Raw genomic sequence first — 27,077 nt, 5'->3', positions numbered from 1 at the left:
ATGACATCTTGTGATTCTATGACTGTTTGCTTTCACGGAGTCAGAAAATACTGTAGAAAACTTGCTTTGATCTAACAAAAATGGCTATTTAGATAATTACCTACAAGAAATATTATTTTCATGATTTTCTTTTTTTAATCTACAAAATGGTTTAGGCACCACTGTGACAAACATGACCGCATATGAGACACTGTAAGTAGAGCTTGTGTTTGTGGCAGTGACAAAAAAAAAGTGATTGTGGGAAAAACAACATGCATATATATATATATATATATATGTATATATCTAAAGCAGCATGTGAAGTTGCTTTGGTAGGTCAGAAATGTGTTCATCAGCATTCAGCAAGTTGCTCACGAGCAGTATGCAAAACTGAAATGAGGCATGGTTGTAAAATGGCATAGTCTGTTTAAGGCAACTAGTGGTTTTAGATAGAAATCTACCACTGATATCTGACTTTAACTATTCCAGCTGCACAGTCAACACACATTGTTACCTTTAGCATAACATTCACTGCTCCAAAGAATATCGACAAGCCCGTTGCATATATACAAAAGAGCGAAGATAAAAAAAACTGTTTTTAACCTGGACAGCATTTCACCAGACATTGAGAAGCAGCAGCAGTGAATGACAGCTTTTGTAGTGTTAAACCCAGTGTTAATGAAAACAAGAATTAGTCGTAGGAGGCATCTGATGTATCTCACTGGGCCACAAGATACATAATGACTCACTATGGCATTAGTCTTCCTTTTCATCTCAGCTGTGTGTCGTCCAAAGAGTTAAACGGAAAAGTGATTGTAAGCCAGAGATGCTTGTGTCTTCTTCTATCATTTGATGTGACTTTGTTTGAAAGAAGCAGACACTCTCTCGCTCTGCAGCTCTATGCAGTTTTGACGTCCTGAGTATCTTTTCCTGTCCTCTGATTCTGAGGATCTGCTAGCCCATTAGCAAATTAACAAGCTGGTAGTGCCAGGCTTGATTGAGGATTAAAAAGGTTGACAAAACGTTTTACGGTAGTAAGCAAGGCAGCAAGCTGGGGAGAGGAGATTGATCCAGTTCCATTCAAAAGGAATTTGATCAGGTCCTTTGATGAGCAAATAATAATAAAAAAAAAATGATTGCCACGTTCTTAGAAGGCCTGACCTGGAAACAGCTGACCTGGTCACTGGCTAAAAGGTAGTGGATCAGCAGCACAGACGCTGTGGTCATCTTAGACGTCATCAGTAGCCTAGAGACTAGTGCACCACATCGTCAATGTCATGGTCTATGTCATACTTTTCACAAAACTTGCTTGTGAAGGGCAGGCAGGTGAGATGCTCCAGCCAGTGCCAGTTAATCGGGTAAATATAAAACCAAACGATGAGGGAAGAGAACAGCCCGATGTAGGCCAACATTGAGACAGCAATGAGGATACGTTTCCGGTACTTGTCAAAAGTCCCGAAGGTGACGTAGGGCAGGAAGGCAAAGGAGAGCAGCATGCCGCTGAGGAAACCAAAGATGTGGGCGATGTTGTCGATCCACGGCAGGAGGCCGCACAGGAAGAGGAAGAGGACGATGCACACCAGTTTGAGAAAGGCCTTCCATGGCTTCTCCAGCATCTGCCAACCTTGAAACAGCTCAACAAACAGGCAAGCAAGGAGTCCAAACTGAGACCCTGCTGGACCCACCTGGAGGGAGAGGACAGGAGAACAAGCTACATCAATCCCATAATTCAATTTAAAACCACATGAACAAAGGACGGGTCATTAGTTTTAACCCCGCAAAAAGCTAAAAGAGTTCTTCTATATTCCCACTTACATAGAAAACACCCCCCACGTTGGGTTTACTAAAGATTCACACGCATGACACACATCATCTCTGATGTGTACTGGAGATAAAACGCATACATCCTGCTTACTGGTGACCTTTACGTTAGTTATCAGCATTGTTGTTCATTTATATTCTGAACAGTGAGCACCTGCTCCACTTATTTGGTAGATAATACAGGGTCAAACAAGTGGGTTGTATAGATTTGAGTTCAAATGTGTGACGTGGGATTTTGTTCCTTGAGTTAATTTCCCTGCAGAAAGATCAAACTGTTGTTTCTGCTTATGTTGTCTGCACACTGCTGCAGAGGAAATAGTCATCGTATAAGGATTTGTAAGGTTTTTGGAAGAAAGACATGGTTTTTATCAGGTTGACAGGTGTATTGTATTGTATTGTATTGTACACACACACACACACACACACACACACACACACACACACACACACACACACACACACACACACACACACACACACACACACACACACACACACACACACACACACACACAGGTTGTATTGGACCAGCGCAGCAGAGATTTAAAGTCCAACGAAAAAACACTTTTAGTCATCCCTTTTTGTACTCAAAAATAATGTAAACACTTTTTTAAATGTTATTTGCTTTTTAGGAAAAGGAAGAAAAAAGGTATTTGAGGAAATATCAGAAGTGCTGGCAGGAGGGGCGTGTCGGTGTCTGTGTTTGATTTGACAGCAGCTAGCAGGCTTCCATAGTGCCGGTGTTACACTGTAGTGAAGTAAACAAACGTGTGCTGTAGCCTACATGCCATGGGCAGACAGCGTGCTGTTGGTGGTTGGAGGAGTCAGAACCACACCAGCATCTAACCCAAGTGACATTTACAGGTATGTTTACATGCTGTTTAATGTGCTGCAGCTGAGGAGCTAATTACCTATCTAGCCTGCAAACTGATGTTAGCTGAGTAACTTTCCACGGTGACTGACCATCCCCGGTGGTTGGTCAGTCGTTCAACAAGCTAAGGTGCAGGAAGAGACGTGTGTTAGCTAATGTGGCTCTTGTGTTGTGTAGCTGCTGTCTGGCTCAGTGCGACGTCTGCTCTTCCTATAGAACGCTGACGTCACTGTTTTATGCAACATTTGATTTGATTGGCTGTATTGCAATAAGGTCTCCATATACGTAGACAGATAACAGAGCGGTATTCAGTGGAATTAGTGCAAAACTATGGGAGAATTTACAAAGCAGATATGTGGTGTAGAAGACAATAAAATGCAGTGTAATCTCAGTTGGATTTTAACCTGATTACTAAATGCTGGCAACAAGTTACCAAGACAGTATTTTAGGTAACAATTATTTAAACTGCCTCATCGTGGCCATCGCCAGGAGTCCTAATCCTGACCCGGGGAAACTGTAACTGTTAATTAATGAACGTGGGATAATAACTCACCAACATGTCACTCTGGTCACAATATCTGTGGTGATTATGAAACCCGATGAGGATGCTGTTCATGCTTACTGTACAAATGCAGGTTTAGCTGCAGGCAGTCTCTCTTAGTTTTAGATCTAGTTCTGTGGAAGTACAGTACGAGCCGTCGGTCAGGCAGTAAAGGTGAGCAGATTAAAGTGACGTAAGGGCTGAGTTTGGAGGCTTTGGCCTGGTCAGAGGCAGATGGCTAATCTGTGAAGACAAACTCCCACAAACAGAAAAAGAGCATGGCACAGCACTCCACCCACACGCCCCAGACACTCAGGCTGACACGTTCCTAACACGCGCCATGGTCACTCACCATTGGCTGAGTGTTGAAGGATGGGGCAGTGACTGGGACTCTGCTAACCTTGCCCATTAATCAGTGGGAATGGAAGCCTTAAATATGCTTTGGATTAAATTGTCTGTAGGTGTCAAGGGAGGGGAGTTTCATTCGACTAAAAACTACAAAATCATACCATTGTGGTTTCCAAATCAATTCTGCTACTGTTCACTCCTCAACTGTCATTACATGGAGCTCTTTACTCCACTAATAATCAGAGTAAAAGCGCTTCTGATCAGAATAAACCGGCTCATTGTACTCAAACTGAAGGTGCTGGACTTCCATAACCAAATCAATGGACAGAAATGTGTAATGTTGATATTTAATGCTATTACCCATTACGTTCTATATTTCTGCGCATGCTCACCCACTTGAGTTTAATCAAGATGTTTTTCTGGAAAGATGCAACATTTGGTTGTTTCTGTGGACTCACTATCAATTTTTCAAGTGATGCATCAGGTGGCATTCACTAACTAGATAAAAAAAACCTGTTTGCTCCAGTATGAGTGAATCCTGATAAATATGTTCGGTACAAAAGCACCGCATCAGGTCAGTAATAGAGCAAAGCATTTGACACAGGTCCATCAAAATTTGGCTTGATGTGGGAAGCTCTGTGTTGCGCATGTTAGAGTGTTTCTTTCTGAGCATTTACTATGGAGCATGTAAATATGACTATCAGTCTCATTTGGTTTTTCGAAACAATGTAAATATTGTGTGAGTCATCAGACTGATAATATCTTGAAGGAAAAGAAACCTGGCCTTTGTGCTGTAACTGCAGCCACTGAAAGGAAACAGGGTTGACGCTCCACTTTCTTTTCTTTGTACAGAGCAAACATGCCATGACATTCTTTTTATTATTAGGCTGCTGCGCCCTATGTTTGTACATAGTTATTAATGTTAAGCACTGCATGAAGCAACATAGATACTGTTATCACTGATGGTTGAAAACATGTAAACATAAACTCGAGTATTTATTCCCTACACGGAGGGGACAAAAGTCACCAGGTTTACATCAGCTAACACCAGTATAGCTTCTTGCCAGCTCACATGTTCCCAACCAGCGTATTCCCAGACAGGCTGACTGTCCTCCTCATCCTAATTCCTCCTGGCAAGTGACACAATCTCCACTTACACTTGCAGGTGACCATTTCTACAGTTCATAAAAGTACAGGTTTAAAGATCTATAATTTTGGGCTGGACTGACCGGAGTTGGTCGATGTTTGTGTCAGTGTTGTATTTATGTAGACCCAAGGGTGATCTGAAAGATCTGACCAACACTGACAGTTACAAGACCGTGTACTTATTCAAGTATGTGCATTATTTTCTCCATTGTATCCTTTATTAATTAATGCATTCTGGCATCAAAAAGCGTAACAAAGTCTCTGACTGTCACAAACAATCTAATTAGAGGCAGATAAAAACTTCTCTCTTCATAGAGTTTCACAGGTTAAAGCTGCAATCCATAACTTTCCATATAGTGAAGAATCAAAGATGACGGAGCACTTAAAACAACAAAGTAAACCAACCAGGTAACGAGACCATGAAAACATGAACTTAATAATATATAGACAGCACAGTCGATTAAGCAGATGCAAAATGTAAACTGATAGCAGAGTATTTTGGTTTGGTTTATATCAATATATGACATTAACTTAAAAAACATTAAAAATGTTAGCTTTACCAAGCTTTTTAGTTAAACTTACCTCATATCTGTGTCTAGTAGAGACTTTTAATTCATTTGATCAAATAACATTACACTCAAATACTGAGATTTATGATTTTTTATCTTTTTTTTCTCAAAGAGCCAATGAAACTAATGTTAGTTGTAAGAGTAGAAACTCAAGTGTCTGTACTTTCACAATTTCTTACATCTGCTTTACTTGTGAGAATCATTATTCCAGTCACAGCTGTTGTTTGAGTCATTTATGCTCAAGCCATAGGGTCTCCTTAACTCAACAGTTAAAGGATAATCCACTTAAACTGCCTCCTTAAGTAGCTTGACCGCCCTGTGTTGTGCCTTGCATGTGCTTCCTCTAGTTTATTCCTGGTGTGTGAAGACCTGTGAGCTGGTCGGTGCTAAGGAGAGATGGATGGTGGGATTTCTGGCTCTCACGTCAAGGTACGTCATACTTAGAGCCACCTCATGTCACACTAATATCAGATGTGAGCAATCAGGGTCGGCTTGTGAGGAAGATAACAGACGTCTCAATGACATAAATACAAAGGCCAAGAAGCACAAGAAAATCCATGTAAATACAGAAATGATTTGCTCTGCCATTGTTTAAGAATGAAGTGCTGTCTTTAGACATCCACTACAACTGTCTGATGTGACAGAGGAACTCTTTCATGGGTGTGCCAGGATGAACCTTTTGTGTTTATAGACCAGGTATAGACCAGAGGCATCACCAGACAAGTCTAGTCTTTGCAACAATTGTCTTTGTTTAAAAGAATAAATGTAATCCCATTCACTAAGTACCGTAGCAGTGGCCTTTGCTAACCCACACAATGGCATTAGGCTAATCTCTTAAAGGGGAAAGTGGGCTTTACAGAGACACGCTGAAGAGAACAGACGTGCCAGTAAAAAGTAGGTAATCCAGACTGTGTTCTTTTCACATGCTGAGTAATTTGCACAGCTCAACATGTTGTTGTTTCTTGCAAAAGTTACCCTTTGAATTACAAAAGATTAAACTTCAATAAGAGTAGAGTTACTCCGAAGACGGACAGAAGCAATGTTACAGGCTTGCAGTGCTTTCAGAAAATGACGGTTAATGCATTTTTAGATGTATTAAATATCAGTGGACCTCCTGGTTCATACTTGTATGTAAAACAAAGAGAAGAAGAGGAATTTGTTTCAAACAGACGTAAATGAGAACAGCATTGCCTGGTCAGAGTGTTTAAAAAGCATGTACAGACATCACCTAAAATAGTATTTAGCTGCATTTAACTCAGGAACCTCACTCTCTCTTTGTACACACCCACACACACGCTTGCACCCTGCAGGTGTGAAGCCAGTGTATGTCAGTATAAGTCATCTGTCTCTAACAATCCAAAGTGAACACTGACTAAACCAATTTAGCCTTTCTCAGTTTTTCATCTTTTAGCTTTATATTCTGCAAGTTCCCCTAGCTCCCCCAGCCACTTTTCTTTCTTTGTCTGTTCAATGGTCCATGTTCCTGTTAACTATTTGGTTCTTATATTTATTCAATTCAATAAGTTGCTACCAACAGAATTTTATTTTATTTATTTAATTTTTTTAGAGATTAGTGAAACCAACAACACACGATGAGCAGTGCAGCAGCAGTCATACAGCAAAGTGGTCTAATAATGTGTTGTCGACAGGCACTTGCACAGTTAACACCATGAGGTGTTTCCTGCCCCCCTCTAGACCTCTCTAGAGGGGGGCAGACAGGTCTGCTCTAATAATCCCCAGTATGAGAAACTCACCTCCAGTAACTGAGCTAAGATAAGCTGAGCTAAGCCACTGAGTGGGAACAGCAGGCAAACAAACTGTAGTGTAAATGGTTTGCATTTTTTTTTTTTTACCTTGCAATCAACATTTTGTAACATCATCAAAAACTCCAGCATTAGCGGTAAAGGCTGTCTTGGTTCATGTGGCACATTCAGACCAGAGTTAGCAGTTCTAAATATAGTGGTGGCCCAGAAGAAGGGAAGAGAACAATGCACCAAGAACAACAGTCTGAGAAAGTTTTGGGTCTTTAATTAATTCAAGGAATGTCCAAGGATTTTGGAGATTAGGGGCACAGGTCCATATCTCACACCTGTCTCACAGTTAAACACCTCAGACATTTGACCAGCTCAGAGATCAGTATGACATGTGTGTATATGTGTATGTGCCATGTGTGAGTTCTTAAGTAATAGAAATAAATTAGCTTGTCTTGGCAAGAAAAGTCTTTTTTAAGGTTCTCTTTGAGCCCCTGGGAAGGTCAATCATATTTATTTGCCTAACATACATGTAAAATAAAACATTAGACAGCACAGAATATGTGCAAGAATATATAGATGTTTGTTTGTAAATGCGTCTATGCTCAATTACAAGAGACTCTTCTATGCAAACTGTGCGTACAGTGCATGGCCGGTTTGTGTGTTTGTAGCTGTGCATATGCAAAGCTTATTACCTGTGCTCATGCAATGGCTCTAAGTGGACTTTATTTTTTCTTTGATCAAATTTTCTAAAAATATTTCTATACTCAAAATAATACTTTTCTTTTTTGTGTAAAAAGTCATATTATGCGAATCTGTAAACAGACTTTTCCTTTAGTATTTACTATTAGGGCCTTACTGTACACTTGTAAACACTCCCAAACATGTCTACATAACTAAATGTAAGTTTCTGGTTTACTTTTGTAAACACACACAAATGCAAAAAAGAAACGTTTAGAAAAAAAGGAAATGGTCTACTGTTATTATAATTATTATCTACTGTTATTCACTAACAGCCAAGTGAAGTCCACCCCAGCTCCCTCTGCTGATGTTGCCTTACTAACAATGTATTCATCCTGCTCCAATCTGTATTCCCAATGAACCTGCCAAGATATTAAGTGTGCAAGCGCCCCATATTAGTGCTTGCAGGCTTTTTAGAGTCTATATATGTGCACTTCCTTTGTTTGTGTGTATGTCCATGCATGCATGTATTCATGTGAAGAACTCACCTCAGCTCTGTAGGGCAGGAACAGGGCAGAGGCGAGGTTTCCAGTGATACCACTGAGGATATATATGATAGAGATGCGGACCCAACCGGCCAGCTTCTCCAGGTCTCTCAGTATGGTCATCTGGAACACCACCGACACCAAGCAGTGGAATAGCCTACACACACACACACACACACACACACACACACACACACACACACACACACACACACACACACACACACACACACACACACACACACACACACACACACAGCAATGTTTCTATCACTTCAGAAGACATTACATTGACTTATGGATTAATTTCCTGGAGATTTACCTTTAACCTAAACCTAACCTTACCCTAATATTAAAACAAGTCTTCACCCTAAAATTGAATGATTTATGTTAAGGGCACTTGTGTTTTATCCACAAAACGAAGGCGAGTCCCCACAATGTCAGTCCCACACACACATTAAGCTTCCTTGGCCTGTTTGTTTGCCTGTTTTAAAAGTAGAGCTGGGGGATTTCCCATGTGCCTAGTATTAGCACTAAGTATCAGTATTCATGTGAGTGAGCAGCTCACGAGCATTGGGGCCTTATTTAGAAATATTTCATTAGGTTTGAATCCTGAAGGATGCTGACATAATGAAACCACGCTAAGTAATCATTCATAGCAAACGATTGAAACAGCTCAATGAGTCAGCATAATAGTCTTAACACTTTGCCACAGCATATTAAACATTCTCTCAGTGTTTAGTAGTTGATATGAAGTGTTACTTCTGCTGTGGCTACATCTACACTTGAATGGCTGACTCAGCAGCAACAGCTCATTTATAGCGAGATGTTTCAACTGTGCCAGAAAACAAGCAAAAGTTAATAAATAAATAATAAAAATAAGAACCCCATCTAAATTTGCTCAAAGTTGACTTGAAGAGAAATTAAATCTTTGTACCCAGCATGGAGGAAGAGAGACAGCCAGAGACGGTAGAACTGATCAGGAACATCAGGGTTGAGGAAGGGCAGCAAGCCGCACACATCATCCAGACAGTGGACCTGCGCAAGAGTAGTGCATGTGTTCAGAAATATACTAACACAGCAACAGACACACACACACACACACAACACATGCACACACACACACACACAACACATGCGCACACACACACACACACACACACACAACACATGCGCACACACACACACACACACACACACACACACACACACACACACACACACACACACACACTACCTGTGAGCAGAGTGTGGCATCCTCATGGAAGTAACCATGCATGAAAGAGCAATACTCTCTGGTCGTGATCTCACATCTACAGGAGGGACAAGCAAAATGCAATTAAAATCTTCTCCAGATGAATGACCTAGCTCTGAAATGGCAGATTAGCAAGCACCTGATTAAAAAGTGGGAAAGTAGATCACGGTGATATCTGCAGGCTTTGAAGCCAGCAAACAACACACAGCAGAAAGTATGTGTCTCACCTGCCCTTAGTTCCTATGCAGCAAGGCCGTCCCTTGATGTTACAGTCCATGTGTCTGTAGCCTGTGTGGTTCCACTTCCTGGGATACGTACACACCTGGAGAAGGCAAGTGATGAGCCATTACACAGAAATACTGTATAATAATCTAATGCCTTTATCTTTATTTCTTAGTGTGGCAGAGAAAATTATATTTTGTTTAAATGAAGAAATGGAGAGTGCAGTGCGATGTCTCCCTCACCGGCCACTGGGTGATGTCATCTGGCCATGTATGAGGCTCTGCAGAGGCAGGTTCTTCACACACTCTGGTCACAACATGCAACACAGGAGGACAAAAGAGCATTTGACAAGATTTCATCCAAAATGACGAGCAAATGTTGACAATTGATTCGCTTACAAATCCACAACGAGAGCTTACTTGATTTGTATTGTTTCTCAGTGCTCTACGTGTCATGTTGCACAATAATCACATACACGTTCTCACCTGGGATCCTGGTGACAGACAGAACCAGAGAACCTGTTGATGTCCGCCTGCTCATTGTTCCATTTAATAAAGGTGGCCAGTGTCTCCTGCATATACAGTCATATTAATATTCAAGTTTAGTATTTATTTCATAGAATCACAAGGGAATTAAATAATAAACAGAATAGTAATTATTGTGTGTATCCATGTTATGGCATCTCGAGCCCTCACAACAAGCATAGAAATCAGTTAACAACTTAAATCTGAAGAAATGTTCATCTACCCAACAAGATATCCTTGAATTTTCCCACAAGCATCTTGAGAAAAGTGATTTGTTACATTTAAGTCTTGTTGCATTTACTTTTACTCTTAGTGTGCATTTCAGTGATTCAGGTGTGTGTATCTATGAGGAGAAGCTTTAAAGCACAGAGAAAGCAATGTGTTGACAAATGTAATTAATGGCAAAAACTGTGGGGAAGTACGTAAAGAATGATGATTGTATGCTTACAGGTTATAAGCTCACGTGTAGGAGTGTATACTGTTTCTAGCGTGTGTAACGTAAGCATACTGAATTCCTTTTTGAGATTTTCCATTCCAATGTCTTGTGCATATTCAGTGAATGTGTCTTTGCTTGACTTTTCTCTCTCTCTCTCAAACCTCAGCAAGGTTTCCTACACCGACAAGCTAATAAGCCAAGTATGAAGGTGCAGGATAAACCACTTACAGAGCAGTCGGAGCTGCGGGTCTGCACACATCCAGAGTTGTCATTCTGAACGCAGCAGCCAGACTCTCTCTCCAGGTCTTTGGCCTTCTGGATTAGACTGACTATCTGTCTGTCCTGACGGATGCATGGTGAGAACTTGGCCCCCAGGTGGATCAAGTCCTCCTGAAAAAATGGAGGAAATGAATGTAAAGATACACAAACATGGCAACCCACACACACAGTAAAGTCATCTACAAGACAGAAAAACTCAAAATCCATTCCTTACATGCATTATATCAATATAGATGTAGATTAAGTTTCTCTGTCTTCTAACAGGTTGTTCAAGTGTGTTCATGCAGCCAGACATGGCTGTTCTTTCCAATACAGAAACCTCTGGGTTCAACTTCCAGTACTGACTACTGGACACTTTGTCAAGTGAAACCTTAAATGTTGAACGAGGAACAAAAATAATAATTTTTTGGGAAGTAATTTACTAGACTTAGCAAAGAGTCTCCAAACAGTGTGGGACAACAGGAAGGTTCGAGCTTGGTGAGAGTTACAGTATGTGACAGGAAATGCAGTAAGTGAGAAAGTGAGAAAGACACTAATGAGGATGTAACCTTGCACCAAACAAGGCAAAAAGTGTCTGGTATTACCCAATGACACACCAGACTGTGAAATTGTAGAAGAAAGGGAATATCCCTTATTTATCTATGATAGTATTTTACAATGTGGCTCTGTTCATTTTAGGGAACAATTCACTTCAGTTTCATACATCAAGACAAACATCTAACATCTGCGTGTCCATCTGGGTAGATAGTGAAAAACATAAAGTATAACACAGAAGCTAAACTGAGACCAGCAAGAGACTCACAGAGCTAGGACCAATCCAGAAGTTCTCCTGTTGGATATACTTGACACTCTCATAAATGCCTTTGTTCTTCAGCACCTACAGAGGGGGACAGAGTGACACAGTTGGCAATGGATCTGCTAAATGTATGACATGCCAGAAGTACACTTTACGCTCATTGTCCCACGTTCATTTATGATTTCAGAGTGACGGATAATTAAAAAATAAATATATTTTGTCTTTTAAATACATTCTTGGGTGAATATGGTAGTAAATATGCTGAAAAGCAACCAATCATGTGAAGAAATTTTTAAGTCAGTATTTCACAGTAAACCTGGAGGGTTTGAGCTTCACTCACCAGTTCAGATGTAGAATGTTGTGCAAACCCCACAGGGGCAAAACCGTATGTACAGCAAGCCAGCAAAGTGATCACTATATGGACAAACGTGATCCAGTAGGTAAAGTATGGCCTAAAAAACACAGCAGAGAACCAGTGTAAATGATTACTTGTTTACTACTTATAACTGCCCCCCCCCCCACCCCCCCACCCCAAAAAAACCCCCAACAATGACGTAGCTGATTTCATTGGTTAGTTTTCTATCACTGACTGGGGTCTACAAGGGAATTATTTCAAGTTTCTGAATAATCCACTAGCATCTATTTATTCCCAACCTGTGGCTGTGGAAGTCGTCAAGCTGCTTCTGGACGTTGCTGCTGAGGCTGCGTCGGTAGTGTCGGTTCAGCCACTTCCCCACGACGCCCATGCCGTACTGACGCTTCTGCTTGTCAAATGCAAAGTGCTTAACTTGGGAGGCGATGCGACCACCCCGACGAGGATGGCTCTTGTCTGGCACTACTATCGGTGTCCTCGGCGTTCGAGATATGTCCTTACTGGGGTTGGGAGCAATGCAGGTAGGTAGAAGGGAGAGAAAAAGGGTTAAAGAAATGGAAAAGGGGAGAGAAAGAGGGCGAGGAAAGAGTGGGGTTTAGACAGATAAAGCAGAAGAAGAAAACATTTAATGCTTGTACATGAAATGCAATAAATATCACAAGAAAATGGAGAGAACGAATTTAAAAGTATAACTTGTCAATTTTGCTTTTGTCACAGCTCACATACAGAGGTTTTATTGACTTGCTACAGCCATAACTGTCTGACAGACCTTAAACTAAACAGCCATTACATTTTAAAGCACTTTTATGAGTTTTGATGATTAATAGCTGGAAAATGGCTTTTGTGTGTGACAAAGATTGTTGAACATTCTGACACAAGCACTGAGAATTATAGGAGCGTCAGTAACTGTCTAAAAGTGTTTTTGGTTGTGTATTCTCTCACAGGCTTGGGAACTTCTGGTCAGGCTGCTCGCTGGGAGCACAACATGCCGAAATGGGAGGCGATTCAAATACGTCATCAGCCATAGAGTACAACTCATCATGGGCATCAACCTACTCAGGAGAGGTAATGGAGGTCACGGAGGAAGAGGACATAAGGAAGAAAAAAATTAATTAGCAATTAATTAGCCACCAAGCCTCATATGTGTTTAGACAACAGGTCCTGTTCCCAGAAATATAGGACACCTGAGATGATGAGCAGTTTCTGAGTTGTATCTGTCAAATATTCATATATTTCAACAGGTTTGACATATTGAAGGTTATAGACGGTTTGACAAATATATATTATTATTAGACTTACTTATTAGCAGCAACTAACTATGAGGTAATGGTCAGACCAAGCAGGAGAGATGAGAACAAAGAGAGGAGAGAAAGGCTAGAAAGAAACTTAAATCTACAAAAGAGAAAGAAAGTTGCGACAAGAGGTAAGAAATGCAGAGAGCCATTGCTGACTGACATGACGATGGGAGGTGGCAAGAACAAGGAAGGAAAGAAGAATAAAGAAAGAAGAAGATGGTGGATACTGAAGAAAGGAGACTGATAAGGGAAAGAGTGAAAGTGGAATACAGAGGTGGAGAAGTGTGACTGCTGACATACGCAGGGAGGGACAGGAAGTAAGCGAGCCGAAGACAGTCGAAGCAAAGACAAATTTTGCTGCCAAGGCACTGAGAGGGGGACTGAGAGAGTGGCTGCTGACCTTGCTGAAGAAGAGCGATTCTGATGTGTCCGCGGAGTCCACGGTGTCCTCGTCCATCCAGCTGGGCCTGGCAAAGCTCCTCTTGGGGAAACTTCGACCTGTCTGGGAGCCTGACAAGCCACTATGACCCTGAACACACACATTTAGTTATTAGTATTTTTCACATGCATAATGTCTCTTATATCAGCACTGCTCTACTTAGAAATAAGGTAACAATAATAAAAACATTAAAGATATGTTATGCACTCATAGAAACTGCCTGATTCCATGACATTTTCCATAACAACACTCGAAAGCTTCCAACACTTTTAGATATAGATTTTATTATATAATAGCTAGTGTTATTATATTATATTATATGAATGTTAGTTGAGTTTGGGTCTAAACTGAGTAAAGGTGTGAACAAGCTGGTTATCAAGTCTGGATACCCCTCAGGTTCTTTACAGGATAAAATAGCAGAAAGAACACAATTGTGTCTAGTAATGAAAGTTGTGGTTGCTGTGGAGGAAAAAGACTGAAAACACCCACATAATGCAAACAATAAGTACAACAACCCTCCCTTCCCTGTCTGAAATACATCATAACAAACACACACATACACACACACACACACTTTTCTGCTACCCCACCCACCCTCAGCAGGTTGGATGCAGCTCGGATGCTCATGCGAGCGACAGACTCCCTCTTGCGCTTGGGGAATCGGCTGTACCCGGAGCGCTGGCTGGTGAAGGAGCTGAGTGAGGTGATACCCGGGGTAATGGGACCCCCCTGAGTGGCGAGAGGTGTCCTGGGGGAACGACTGTCCATCTCATCAGGGCAACGGAAGGCTCGCCCCCGTGCCAGGGGATCCACAATCTACAAAAAACAGAGATTAGGGTCTGACATACATAAACCATGACATTAATATAAACTTGTGAAACGATAGCTCACCACTGAGTTTACAGGGATGACACTTGGAGAAAGGTGTGTTTCTCTGGTGTGTTTGCGTGTGTCTGTTTGTACATGTAAGTGAGAGGCAAAAAAAACATCTGCTGCTGGACATTTTTATCACTGGCCTTCCAGATTACAAGAGCGAACAGACGCAGAATAAAAAAAATGGGTAAGGGTAGGCACAAGATAGAGAACAAAGGAAAAAACAAATACTGAATGATGAGTAGACGAACAGAGCTGTCTAACACAGAATGAAGGGGGTGATTCATCTGGGGGCACAGATGGTCCACGTCTGTCACCACACAGCACTTTACTTTATTAAAGCCAGACACATTTTTCCCTCTCTCCTCAAAATCTCTCACTATTTATTTTTGCTCCCGTCCCTCAGTCTCTCAGTGTCATAATGTTAAAACAAACCGGTGGAAAAAGAGTTATTACTTGCTCGTTGTGAAACTGAGTGGAAATGAGAATTCTCAGTGGAAAGACCTCGCGACATGGAGCCTGCTGTGTCCCCATGTCATGAGGTGTTTGTTTTTGCTGTCTGTGTAATGTATTTCCATGGCAGCATATTTTGGTCTATTCAATAGGATAGGGATATTAAGAACAAATGATGTTGAATAAAACCCTAATTGGGATGTGAAGTGATGGCTGGATTAGAGTATATGTCTTTATGACAGAAGAATACCTTGGGCATCTTGTGAGCGACTGGTGAGTCCAGGCCCTGGTCGATGCTGGTAGCCGTCTCAGGCTCTCTATACTGGGCCTTAAGCTTGCCATAGCGCTGGCTGCAGTGGCGCAAGCTCTTCCTGTGCCATACCTGCTGCTTGGTCTCACAGCCTTCCCCCACCCCAAACCACTGGGCTGTGTTCCTACAGATACAGACAGAAGAGGGTGGCGTCAGCATCACATAATACAGAGTCAAACAGCAAGGGCAAGTGATGTTAAGGTAACACAGAAAGAGCACATTTAAATAATGTGTGCAGCAGTTCTTCTGGCAACTTCTTAACTATGTGAGAAATGGTGCTATGGTAGAGCTGAATCCAACAGTGGTGAATTGCAGTTCAGGTATGAGATGTCAAACTGGCCCAACATATCCACAAAAGGAGATGCCAAACCTTTAAAGAGCAGTTGTTCATGAGCACCACCAAACACAAACACATAAACGACAAACAAAACAAAATTGACTGAGAATGTTTTACTTTATCGGAGCTAGAACAAATTCTGTTAGATTTTGAAACAAAAATTACGACTTAATCAACACTCAACCAGCTTGACTGAATTTCATTGTGCTCTTTAAAAGCTGCTTCAAAGTTCGACAGAAGGAATTCTACAATACATAGCCTGTGTTTTGGCTGTGGGGAACAGCACTTTTCATGGCTTCATGACCTTGCTGACTATTCAGCAACCTAAATGTTGAGCAACCTAACCAAAATAATAAAAATGACTCAAACAACAAACTCATTATGTTACCTGCGGATGCTTTGTGAGAGCGACGTCTGTCTGCCAAACTTTGCCCTTCTGTCTCTGACTGAGAAGTGCCCATCTCTGACTCCACTGATGCTCTCTGACACAGAACCGGGGGCTTGACCACTCGCACTTTTTTTCAGGGACGGACGTAGTGGCTGACCAGAGGAAGGGAGAAATAATGTTATAGTACAGTAATTGTTTTTTCACAATTAGTATTTTATAGATTTTTTTCAGATACATAAAACATTGTCACAATCTGGTCATCAAATCAAATGACTCATATAAAAAGGAGAAAGAGAAAAAAGGGAGAAAGGAGAAAATCCATATAAACAACACTGAAAGGATAAAGGAATAAAAACAGACCTATACAGACCTGAATAATTATGAAGGTCTACAGTACTTTACTGGCTAATTGGCACAAACACAGTTAATTATTGCAGGACCCTCAGGAATGAAGAGAACACCCCAGATTAAATTACTATTAAATTATAAGACTGTTACTGAAAGTAATTAGGTAATTATTGTAACGACTACAATACTCATGATCAGAGACTAAATCCCAGTATTGAGAGATTTGTATAAAGTGCACACTTAATGTTGACACAATTGTGTGTTCAGTCAATATTTTGTATAGTCGGGTATTGCTAAAGGGGGCCATAAGGACACTTTATTGTGTTTATTGTGTTCTTCTGTTATGTGGGTTTCAGTGATTCCTCAGAGAGTCCATTATATTAACCGGCAGTGACTCTAAAGTTGGTGAGGCTAACGGTCCTATCATTCTGAGAGTTAATGGGGCTTGAAGCGAGCTGTAAGTGAGGCACATGTTCAGGTTGTGGCTCAGCTTGTCGAGATAGGGGGAAACACGGTCTCTGTTTCTGCCACCATAGAGCCGTTATCAGAGAAAAACAGCAGTGGCACATTCTATGACACTTTATCCAGGATTTGTGCACTTAAGTCTCTCTGTAGGCTTGACAGAAAAGAGCCTAGATTAACAATCTAATCATGAGTACATCACAGGTAAAAGGTGTGTAGATAGATAGTCTTATTTAGTGGAAGCACTGACTCTAGGGTTTGTAAAGAGTAATCTAATAATGATGGACATCAACAGAGGTAACACTATAAAAACGACAAATAATGACTGTTTACATGATGATAGTTGTTGGACACATGCATGTATGCATGTATGCATACAACACAACTATACATAGCAGCTCCTCTAAATGTGGCCACGGATAATAACAGCACACATAGAATAAGATCAAGTAAATTATCCTTACTCTTTGGTGAGTTTTACAGAAAATACAAATCTTAATTGAATGTGTTATGTCAAGAAGTTTTAAAATATACATGTAGTTGTTTCAGTGTTAACTACAGAACTTGATGTAGCAAAGCATTTCCAAATGTAGTATTATTTAAATTTGTCTTAGTAATGGAAATACCACAGTTAACAGCCTAAGTGTGGTGGCTCTTTCTGCTTCTTCTTTTCCTTCTTGTAACAACAGAGCTAGAGTAAATACCTGAGTCCACACTATTTTTGGATGTTTATTACACTAATTGATCTTTAGGAACAGTTTAACTTTAGTATGCTCAATTAAACTGTGACTACCTCTGACTTTGTGTAGCTGAAATGCCATTGTTTGTGTTTTAAGCATGGGGACCACAGGGGGGAAAATGTATGGCCTTGTGCCCAAATACTGCAGGACAGCTGTCCAAAATGCCTCCCTGCCTGAGCAAATGGCAAATTCAGAGGAACAGAGGGAGAGCATGCTACCCCCATTAACCTGTTTTAATCCCGTTTGAACTTGAAAAACAAGTAATGCCGTGAGTCTTTTTCTTCCCCCGTATATGCTAACTCTGATCAAATGAATAACAGGTACGGCATCTCCTTCCAAAGAGTCCATCAACCCAAGTGAACTAAATGACTTACATTAATGCTGTAAGGATGTCAGAATATCAAAAGCTTTTTTCCCCAATAACACTGAAGTTCCTGTCACCACTGCTGAGCATGTTTTTATCAAAAGTCAACCTTCTGTATATGAGGAACTTGGTTTGATCTATAAAGGAGGGAATCATATACAAACCTACCCTCTGCTGTGGATTGCTTTGTATATAGGAAAGTATGAGGGTATTTTTGCTTTTGAAAAAATTAAAAATAAAATAAAATAAAAAATGGACTAACTAATTGATCAATTGGCTTTTTTCTCCCGATACATTTAGAACTACTTGTTGAAGAATAGCACTACACTAACCACTAAATCATAGCCATTTAAACAGTGTTGCAGAGGTGAAAGAAAAGTATGCAGATAATTTGTTGATAATTACTTTCTTAAATGATGTTTCCTTCATTCTTTCCAACAATTACAGTTTGAACAAAAGGCTGATGTTTTGGTTAGGTTAAATGTCAACCAGTTTAAGAGGTAAAGATAGTCATTTCAACAGAAAAACATTTAACTTTACTGCATTCATGGTCAGCATCAAGCTATTTGCCTGCTCTTTAGGGAAATCAATGTAAATTCTAAACCATTTTTGTTGTTAAATAAAGATTTCTGACAATAAATATCGTTAAAACCTCATGGGAAAGTGCTTAACACCAGCACTATAGCAGGAAGTGGTTTGACATTGTGATAACACATGTCACACAGTTACAATCTGCCCCAAGGGGCCAGGCAGTTAAAGACAGGGTCAGGACAAAATGGTCAGCCTACCTGTTTTGTAGGGTCGTGGGACATCATGTCCTCAGGTGGAGGGATGGCTATTACAAGGCTGGGCGGCTTCTTGCTCTTTAGACGGCTATCTGCTTGACCTCCATTTGGAGGAGGCTCCTCCCCCCCCTGTGATGCCATCCTGTCAGAGTACTGGAGATGAGAAAATCATAATGGATGTAAATTAAAAACATAATTGAAACATTTGTATCACATAAGATTGGTCTACACTACATGTATCATACTTAGTACAGTACTGCTGTAACAAAGAACAAATTAAAACTAAACAGATTTTGCCTTTCAAATTCTAGCTACTTTTAAGCATTTACACCAATTATCACAACACCGTGTGCTCCATCAGAACTACAGATGTCACGGCCGTTACAGGTTTCTCTTCTACCACAAAACACACACTTTTGGAACATCATAGCCAAAATAAATCGTATTTAATAGCTCAGTCCATAGTAGTGGAGCTGCAAGATAAAAATTAGTGGACAATATGTGGAGGTTATGCAATAATAAGGTATAAATTCAATATTCTGTAAAGAGATTACATGTAATCTCCTATAACCTTGGACTTCTTATCAGGATTACTGTTCATTTTGTTGAAAATATGATTCATTTTTGAAAATATAGTAATAAACAAAAAATCTTTTAGATAAAATTGATGTTAGTAAACATAAACTGTGACTAATGTCTATAATGATGATGATGATAGTGGATGATTAAATATTTATGCAAAGAAATATGAACTCACTTGCACTGCTGTAACATGTAGCCCATCTTTACTATTGAAGGCATGTTGATATTGTGTAACTAATGCTGTGCCTATAGCCGAACTGGATCACTGGGGATGGGGGAAATATTCAACCAAGCTCAATTCTAATTTAACAAATAATAAACTACATTTAAAAAAAAGCACAAAATGTTCAGCTTTAGACACTTGTTACACATATTTGTGCATCAAGTTTTTCTTGTGGCAAATTTGTGCATTACAGGAGCCACGCATTTTCCTTTATAGCCCCAGCAATAACTCAAAAAGGAAACTATTAAAGTCTATTCAAACAAACAGTCTCTTTAGCAGCTGCAGGCTCTCCTCCAGTTCAATCTGCTAAAAGAATCATTGCCAACTTCCCTTGATTTTTGATTACCTTCAAAGGCAATTTCTTAAGTGATCCTTAAAAGGCTCTGCGTTCACTTATAGCAGATGAGAAACGGTATTATATTAAGGATAGCAACCTTGTCTTGCTACACAGTGCTTAGGTCATTGATTTAAGTCAATGTAATTATAAGGGAGGAGGTGGGAGGAAAGTGTTTGACTGTGAATATGTACAAACAAAAAGTTCACAAATCATTTAACAATATCAAACTTCTATCAGTGAAGTGTAAGAGGTAACAACTGTGCAGACATGGTTAAAGATTCAGTTTAACTTATTTAAATGTATTTACATGTAATTTATCTTTTAGATTTAATTAATTGCATTTTTTTCCATGTAATGATTTATTTGCCTGTGAAAACAACCCAGGGACCTGGAGTGGGCGATATAGATATGTGTATGATATTTTTAGCTTTACATTGTAATAGGGATACGTTTATCACGACATGGTACATTTTCTGGAAATTCATTCAGGAAACCATTTAGTCACAAAATAACCAGATGGACAGCTAATCCAGTGAATTAAATCCTGACAAATCAGCAAACTTCATCACATTGATGCAAAAATTATATAATTATAGTGCCAAAAGCAGTCCTGCTCATTGATTTGCAGAAGTGCCTAATGAGAGATATAAAAAGGGATAGCTACTTTAACTGTACAGAAAAATCTCTCTACCAGCTGACAAATTTCGATAATTTCATGATAGCATCATGCAGTACTGCCGAGGCCAACCAGAGATTTTTACAAAACTCAATTTCAAATTTAAAACAAATTCAAAGGAACTGGTTATCCAACTAAATAAATCAGAAATCAATTCTGCAGCACCTCACGTATGTACTTGGGCCACTAATGAAAAAGCAACTGATACACCAGCTGTTGGCAGTGACACCCGATGACATCAGATGACAGCGATCAATAGTGCTCTCAAATCATCATGCATCCTCCAGGAGGTTAGTAATCCATATCCTTTTCCTCAGCTTGAACTGAAAAGAGCCTGGCACTTCTTTTTATTGATTGCATATAATCAAGGTAATCTAGTAGATGAAGCTTCTTCGACTTCTACATTCATCATCAGCTTTTGTCTGAAACACATTTTACACCCAAACTATTTAAAGAATTCATCAAATACGAGTGTTATGACTCCTATCAGGATCGCTGTGTCTTACAGTCAGTGTTTACAAACAACACACCATATTTACTGAACTACATCACATGTGTGCACACGCTGCACACTTTGGACTCCACAAATAACACGTAAATCACACCCACAGTCTTGTCGGTTGCGTTGATGTAATGAGACTCCTTACCGGTCTCTCTGTCTCCTCAGGGACAGAATAATTTAGTCAAACTTACTTATCTCCGTCTTCCAGTCTTGACCAATCACAGTCAACAGCAGAACAACCAGCCAGTCTATTCCTGGAGCTCAGAATGTCTCGTAGCATTACACTGAATATTTCCACGAAAATCAAAGGCATTGCAGACATAAACCTATAATGTCATGAGCCTTGGCCAACGCATCCATTATGTCATTACAGTCTTGAAAGCCTTGAAGTCGTCCTGGAGTTGTGGTTTATAAAATCAATGCGAGACCCTGGGTGTCTGCGGCAGGAATGGCAGCAGCAGGGAAATCTGATACCAGCTCAGTCAATAGCGGAGTTTCCACTACAGAGCCAAGACACAGTTAGACAGGGCTTAACATTATTCGTGCCCCCTACCCCCCAAAAACAGCATTTCTATAATATCTTTATGCTAATAGGGGTGTACATTTCAATTCTGCCAACAGTGTTTTCAATTATGTGTGATAAATATTTCATGCTTGGGCTGTTTCGGTCCTCTTGAGACAGAGAGGAGGCTACTGGCAATCTAGCCTGTGGTTTATTAGAGTTATGGGTCGGGGCTGGAACCCACCCACTTAGATAATGAAATAGCTAGGAATTTGGCTAATGGACAGAGTGCTCAAGTGGCGGAGAGACTGCTGCTGACCATAGTCTATCAATGTAGACAGGCAGTTGTTAGGATCCACATAGGAAAATTAATGGGGATGGATTGCAAAGTGTATTCTCCAGAGGGATGATAACAGAAACATAGAGAGATAGAAATCTTCAGAATATGAGGCACTAACTAGGCCCCACCATGTTTAGAAAGCACAGTTAAATCTGGCCCACAACTTTCATTTTCCCCGTCTTTAATTATTAATTTAGCATAAAATGTGGCTTTTTATTGCACATTTAACAAGCAGCGCCTAATTGTGCAACTTCTCAAAATAAACAGTTCAATTGCACTCTGATTTACTGTGAAGGTTGACAGGGAGAACAGGCCGCTTTAGGACATGTGCACAATTATTTATTTATTCGTCGAGTCTAATGTGCCTGCATCCTGTCTTATCTGCAAGGAGAAAGCTGCCATTCTGTAGGAATACAATCTCCAGTGGCATTACTCTACTAAACATGCAGAGCTAGGTATGAGGGAGAAGAGAGGGAAAGCCTTGGAGTATATATTTAGCAGAAATGTTTGTCTTTTTTTTTCTCCCGCATGTTCAAGCGGTCGCTCTAGGAGAGAACAACCTGTACAGTGGCCTCCAGGAAATTGAGTTTGAGACCAATGATATAGAGCATCGAGATGAATTCAATGTCTGGCGCCACTCTAGGCAAGATCATTTTACAGTAGGCTAGCTCTTGTTGAGCTAATTTAATATTCTTAATATTCTGACTTGCTCAATGACCACAAATGAGATGTGTTGACAAATGAGACAAAAATGATTAAAAGCCTCCAAAACACAATCAGAAATGAATGAGACATTTCTACTGGTGTTTAGCAGGAAGCCTGTTCTGACAGATTGTTGATACCACCAACAAGAAAAATATCTTAAGAATGAGTGGAGTTATTTTTATTGAATCCATGAGCATGATTTTCCCCAGCTGTGTCTGGATATGGTAGTATGACAGCAAGTAGCAGCACCATAGGGGCATGTTTGCTAAACAAACATGGATCATTTCTTTTTAATCATTAACCATCTGTGCACTCTCTCTCTCGTGTACCAACCACATCTAGCTAATGTGAGGAATGGGTTTTGGGCAAATTACATACAGTATGTCATGTTCCATTTGTGTTTCTATAACCATGGATGATATGACAAGAAATGAAAGTCAAGTCCAAGCTGCTAAGAAGACGAGGAAAAGCTACAAAAAAAGCATGCAAAGTAAAAAAAAAACCTTGGTGAAGGCAATTCAATGACAGATTCCCCTTTATCAGATGTGGGGGGTAAACCTGTCAGCTCACTCGTTGCAGTCATGTGTCAGGAAAAGGCATGTCCACTATGACATCATCCGTAGCTAATGTCACCACATGACATGGAAAGTACCTTTTCCAACAAGTGTCCCTTCATGTCTGTGCCTCTTTGGGGTCTATTTATTGAGTGCTTCATCTAAACAGCTTGACCATTAATCAGTGGGACTGTACCGTTTTGTGTATGTTATCCACCTCAACCTCCTTTGTGTTGGGTGATAATATGTGCTCCTCTGAGAGTGTGTCACCATGGTTCAGTCTCTTCCCCTGGGAGAGGCCTGCCCTAAGAATGTATCAGTGTGTTTGTTTGTGTGTATTCCCATTTGTCTGATGCTGAAGGCAGTGTTATCCCCTGTACACCTGGAGACAGGCTGGACTGTGCTCATTCACTCAGAGCAGTTTGGGATAAATGTAACAGGCTGTAAATGCAGTCCGGACAAATTGTCCCTATCTTACAAACCCCATACATAACCCACATGTAGGGGTGTGGGGAGGAGATCATGTTTCATCTTCTGACTCACTCTACACACCAGTTGAGTGACTCCACTTGGGCGAAGTACACTTACTGTGGCTTATGTTAAGTGCATGCTGCACTTGACAAACATGCAAAACAAGGGTGCTTTTGCCAGGCTAGGCTGCAGAAGTGTATTAGAATGAGTTGCATTGTTTGACAATGAACACAATCTGAAAGTCATGATAGTGTAAAATCACATGCTGACTATAAAACACCATGATTAGATCTTTTATACTGGATTTTAGCTATTATTATCATGGGAGCTTTGGGATGATTGGGAGCCACCGCCTCATACTTTCTGTTTATCATATAAAAACAAGGGGGGAAATTGAGACATCAACTATGCTTTGAAAGTAGCCAAACTCTTTCACTCGCTGTATACTTTTGGCAGTCTTCTCACATCTGAGCCAAGGGTATTATTGAGAAACTACACTATGTGCCTCCACAGCAATAAATAGCTCGTTGTTGCCGCTTACTGTGTGGAGAAAAGAAAGTGTTGTGAGCGCCAAGCTCAGCCTTTTTTCTACTTTTCTATTTTAATCGAAACTTGTCAGAGCAACTTGTAGTAGTCCAGAAAGATTCACATCTACTTCAGTGGTGTGGCAACACTTGCATTAACAACTGCAAGTGTTACCACAGTGCTCTGTCACTAAGCAGAGAACGCTTAAACATTTGAGAAGTGCTGTGAGTAAGTGCTCAGGACGAAGATTGTGTTTTCCCCATAATAAGACTGAATACAGAGAAACGGCCAATGGGACCTGTACAGTAGGTAGACTGTAACACTAATTTATCATTTCACCACACTATATCCCATCAAGCCTTTAGCCTCATTATTTATCGGTTGATTAGTAGTTTGCAGTTGATAAGTCTGTCAAAGTTTGACAAAAGTTTACATGAACATGACAAAATTCAACAAGCAGCTTTTTTAGATCTGGTGGGCTTTCATCATCAAACATTATAAAAGCAATGATAACCTTGAGTCAGGTAGAGGTTATTTCACATGTCACATGGTGGTGCTTCTGACACTGGTGTCAGACCTGGACTTCAGACAATATTGCACAACGACATGCTTCCTTTTGTCACAGAGACTTGAGACTTTGCTTATTCACACTTCCTTCAACAGAAGTAATCATGAATATTTACCTCAACTTAATTGTGCTCTATACACTGATACAATTCAACACCGAATGAGTCACTCTGAGATCAGCATTATGAAAAAGTCTATCATCTTACAGTGCATGCCCACAACAGACATAGCTGTTGTAGCCAGTGCTGTTGTTGGACTTATTCTGAAACTCTTGGAGGCTGAATGAGGAACTGACCTTCAGATAACTGACTCATCACTTCTTCTTCTTAACATCCACCAAGTTTTACATGCGTCTTCCCTTGTAGATCCTGACAAGGACATATACAAAAGCATGTGTTAGTTTACCATGAGTGCTTATTCAAACAATTTAAAGGTGAACTGAGGGGCTGTATAAAGGGCCAGTATAAGATAAATGTGGACTTTTTTGAACTTTGAATCATGCAATGCTACTCCAGTGGAATCACAGAATAAAAATATATGAAATGAGCATAATATGGGACCTTTAAAATGAAATGAGTGCTGTTAAGGTTTACCAATAAATGTCCCTCAAACTCTGTAATATGTTAAAAACACCAAAAGAGCACATTTATGCACGGACATAATAACTTCACACATGCAATTGCTCAGAGGCTAACAGAACAAGTGTGATTAAAATTACAAAGCATCAGTGCAAAGACGAGTGAGGGATGAGCAATAGTCGAAATAGTAATTATTTCATTATTAAGACTGAGAACAGACAGCATCAAGTGTTGAAAACAGTGATGATGTTCAGAAAATGTTCACATCCTCACACAGACTCTATGTCTCACACAATCAGTAAGTGTGTGGACAACTACGTCAAGTGCTAATTTGTATGTGGGACATGCCCACACTAACAGTGTGAGATCCAACAGTAACATGGGGAGATATTGTGTATTTACTCTGCCTGTCAAAAAGGACTGTTTCCCTAAAGCAAACCAAACTCAGACAATTGCAAGTTTCTTCAAAAAGAAAATCCAAAGATATTGTGCAATCAGACAGGCTGCCATGAAATATGGTATGAATATTCATCTATTCATCTCCAGAGGACGATTTAAGATGATTTTGATGACTGCCCTTTGGCCAGTCCGCCACCGCCAGGTCAAACTTGTTATGTTGAGCAACACTTCAGACAACAGAGGATGAATTATAATATCTTGTTGACTCACTCACCCTTATTCTGGCACCATCTCAAGTCCAAAATGTCTACTTCCTAATTTTCATTTTCAGTTTGAGGTTCCATTCTAATGTCAGCTTTTTTAGGTGTGTACAAGCCATAGTGTAGTCATTTTAGCATTCCCCCCTGTATTTCTCTTTTTGGAAGGCCACCTCAGACTGAGGGCGACTCAAGAGTTATGGGAAGAACTGTAGCAGAGTCCCAGTGCCGCTATAGCTGCTGAACATAACATCTCATACATTTACAATTAGATCATCAACAATTCCAATAGCCACATAACTTTCTCAATTCAGTTCAATTCAAAAATACCTGTTAATTTCTCATATTTTTTAATTTCAAATTGCAACTATATTGCTTGAGATTTAACCCAAAGTGTTATAATATAAAGTGGTCCTAGTATGTAAAACTGTATCCTTCTATGTGAGCAGTGCATGACTGCAGTAACCAATCAGCTAAATGGGATAAATTGTAATCTCTCATTTCGGAAAAGTCAAAAACCTTTCTTGTTTTCAAATGTTAATCCAAATTAACAGTAATCCAAAGTGATTGCAGGACTCATACAAAAGTAGGCTACATGTTGCTTCATTTCCATGTTTGACAAACTGAGTTTTCCTAATGAAGCCTCTCCGACTCAACAAACTGATCTGCTGTAAATGGAAGACCAGAGGAGTGAGTGTGAAAGAGCTTTACAGTACATGGGCCAGCAGCCAGCTGGCAGGATGCCTCGAGTAAGGAGGAGTGCTCTGCTTTAACAAGACCTTTGTAAGACAAACAAATCTTCAACGGCAGCAATGAAATGACATCCTTAAGTTTTCAAAAGGTGGACAACATGTTTGGTTTGGTCTGTCTGCACTGTTGCTATGTGTGTAGGGTACAGACTGATCATGACTGAGCACACAGTCATTAT

The 27,077-nt window shown here is 40.2% G+C and overlaps 1 protein-coding gene across 1 annotated transcript in view; it reads right to left on the bottom strand.

Moving 5' to 3' along the window:
* Positions 1-1,232: 1,232 nt before the first annotated feature.
* Positions 1,233-27,077, bottom strand: part of LOC139294896 (inactive rhomboid protein 2-like) — a 29,285-nt gene continuing 3,440 nt past the window's right edge. Inside the window, exons 2-18 of the mRNA XM_070916886.1 lie at positions 18,935-19,084; positions 16,233-16,384; positions 15,448-15,631; positions 14,466-14,687; positions 13,833-13,961; positions 13,080-13,189; positions 12,419-12,637; positions 12,105-12,216; positions 11,771-11,845; positions 10,918-11,079; positions 10,215-10,300; positions 9,972-10,035; positions 9,735-9,829; positions 9,490-9,565; positions 9,190-9,290; positions 8,256-8,409; positions 1,233-1,664 (exon numbers count right to left, since the gene is read on the bottom strand). Of these exons, the coding sequence (XP_070772987.1) occupies positions 1,233-1,664; positions 8,256-8,409; positions 9,190-9,290; positions 9,490-9,565; positions 9,735-9,829; positions 9,972-10,035; positions 10,215-10,300; positions 10,918-11,079; positions 11,771-11,845; positions 12,105-12,216; positions 12,419-12,637; positions 13,080-13,189; positions 13,833-13,961; positions 14,466-14,687; positions 15,448-15,631; positions 16,233-16,384; positions 18,935-19,072 (2,511 nt within the window). The 5' untranslated portion in view covers positions 19,073-19,084. The remainder of the gene's footprint in view (positions 1,665-8,255; positions 8,410-9,189; positions 9,291-9,489; positions 9,566-9,734; positions 9,830-9,971; positions 10,036-10,214; positions 10,301-10,917; positions 11,080-11,770; positions 11,846-12,104; positions 12,217-12,418; positions 12,638-13,079; positions 13,190-13,832; positions 13,962-14,465; positions 14,688-15,447; positions 15,632-16,232; positions 16,385-18,934; positions 19,085-27,077) is intronic.

This window comes from Enoplosus armatus, chromosome 2 (assembly GCF_043641665.1).
Source record: "Enoplosus armatus isolate fEnoArm2 chromosome 2, fEnoArm2.hap1, whole genome shotgun sequence".
Taxonomy (NCBI): Eukaryota; Metazoa; Chordata; class Actinopteri; order Centrarchiformes; family Enoplosidae; genus Enoplosus; species Enoplosus armatus.
The sequence above is the reverse complement of the archived record's forward strand: the minus strand, read 5'-3'. Positions and strand labels throughout refer to the sequence as shown.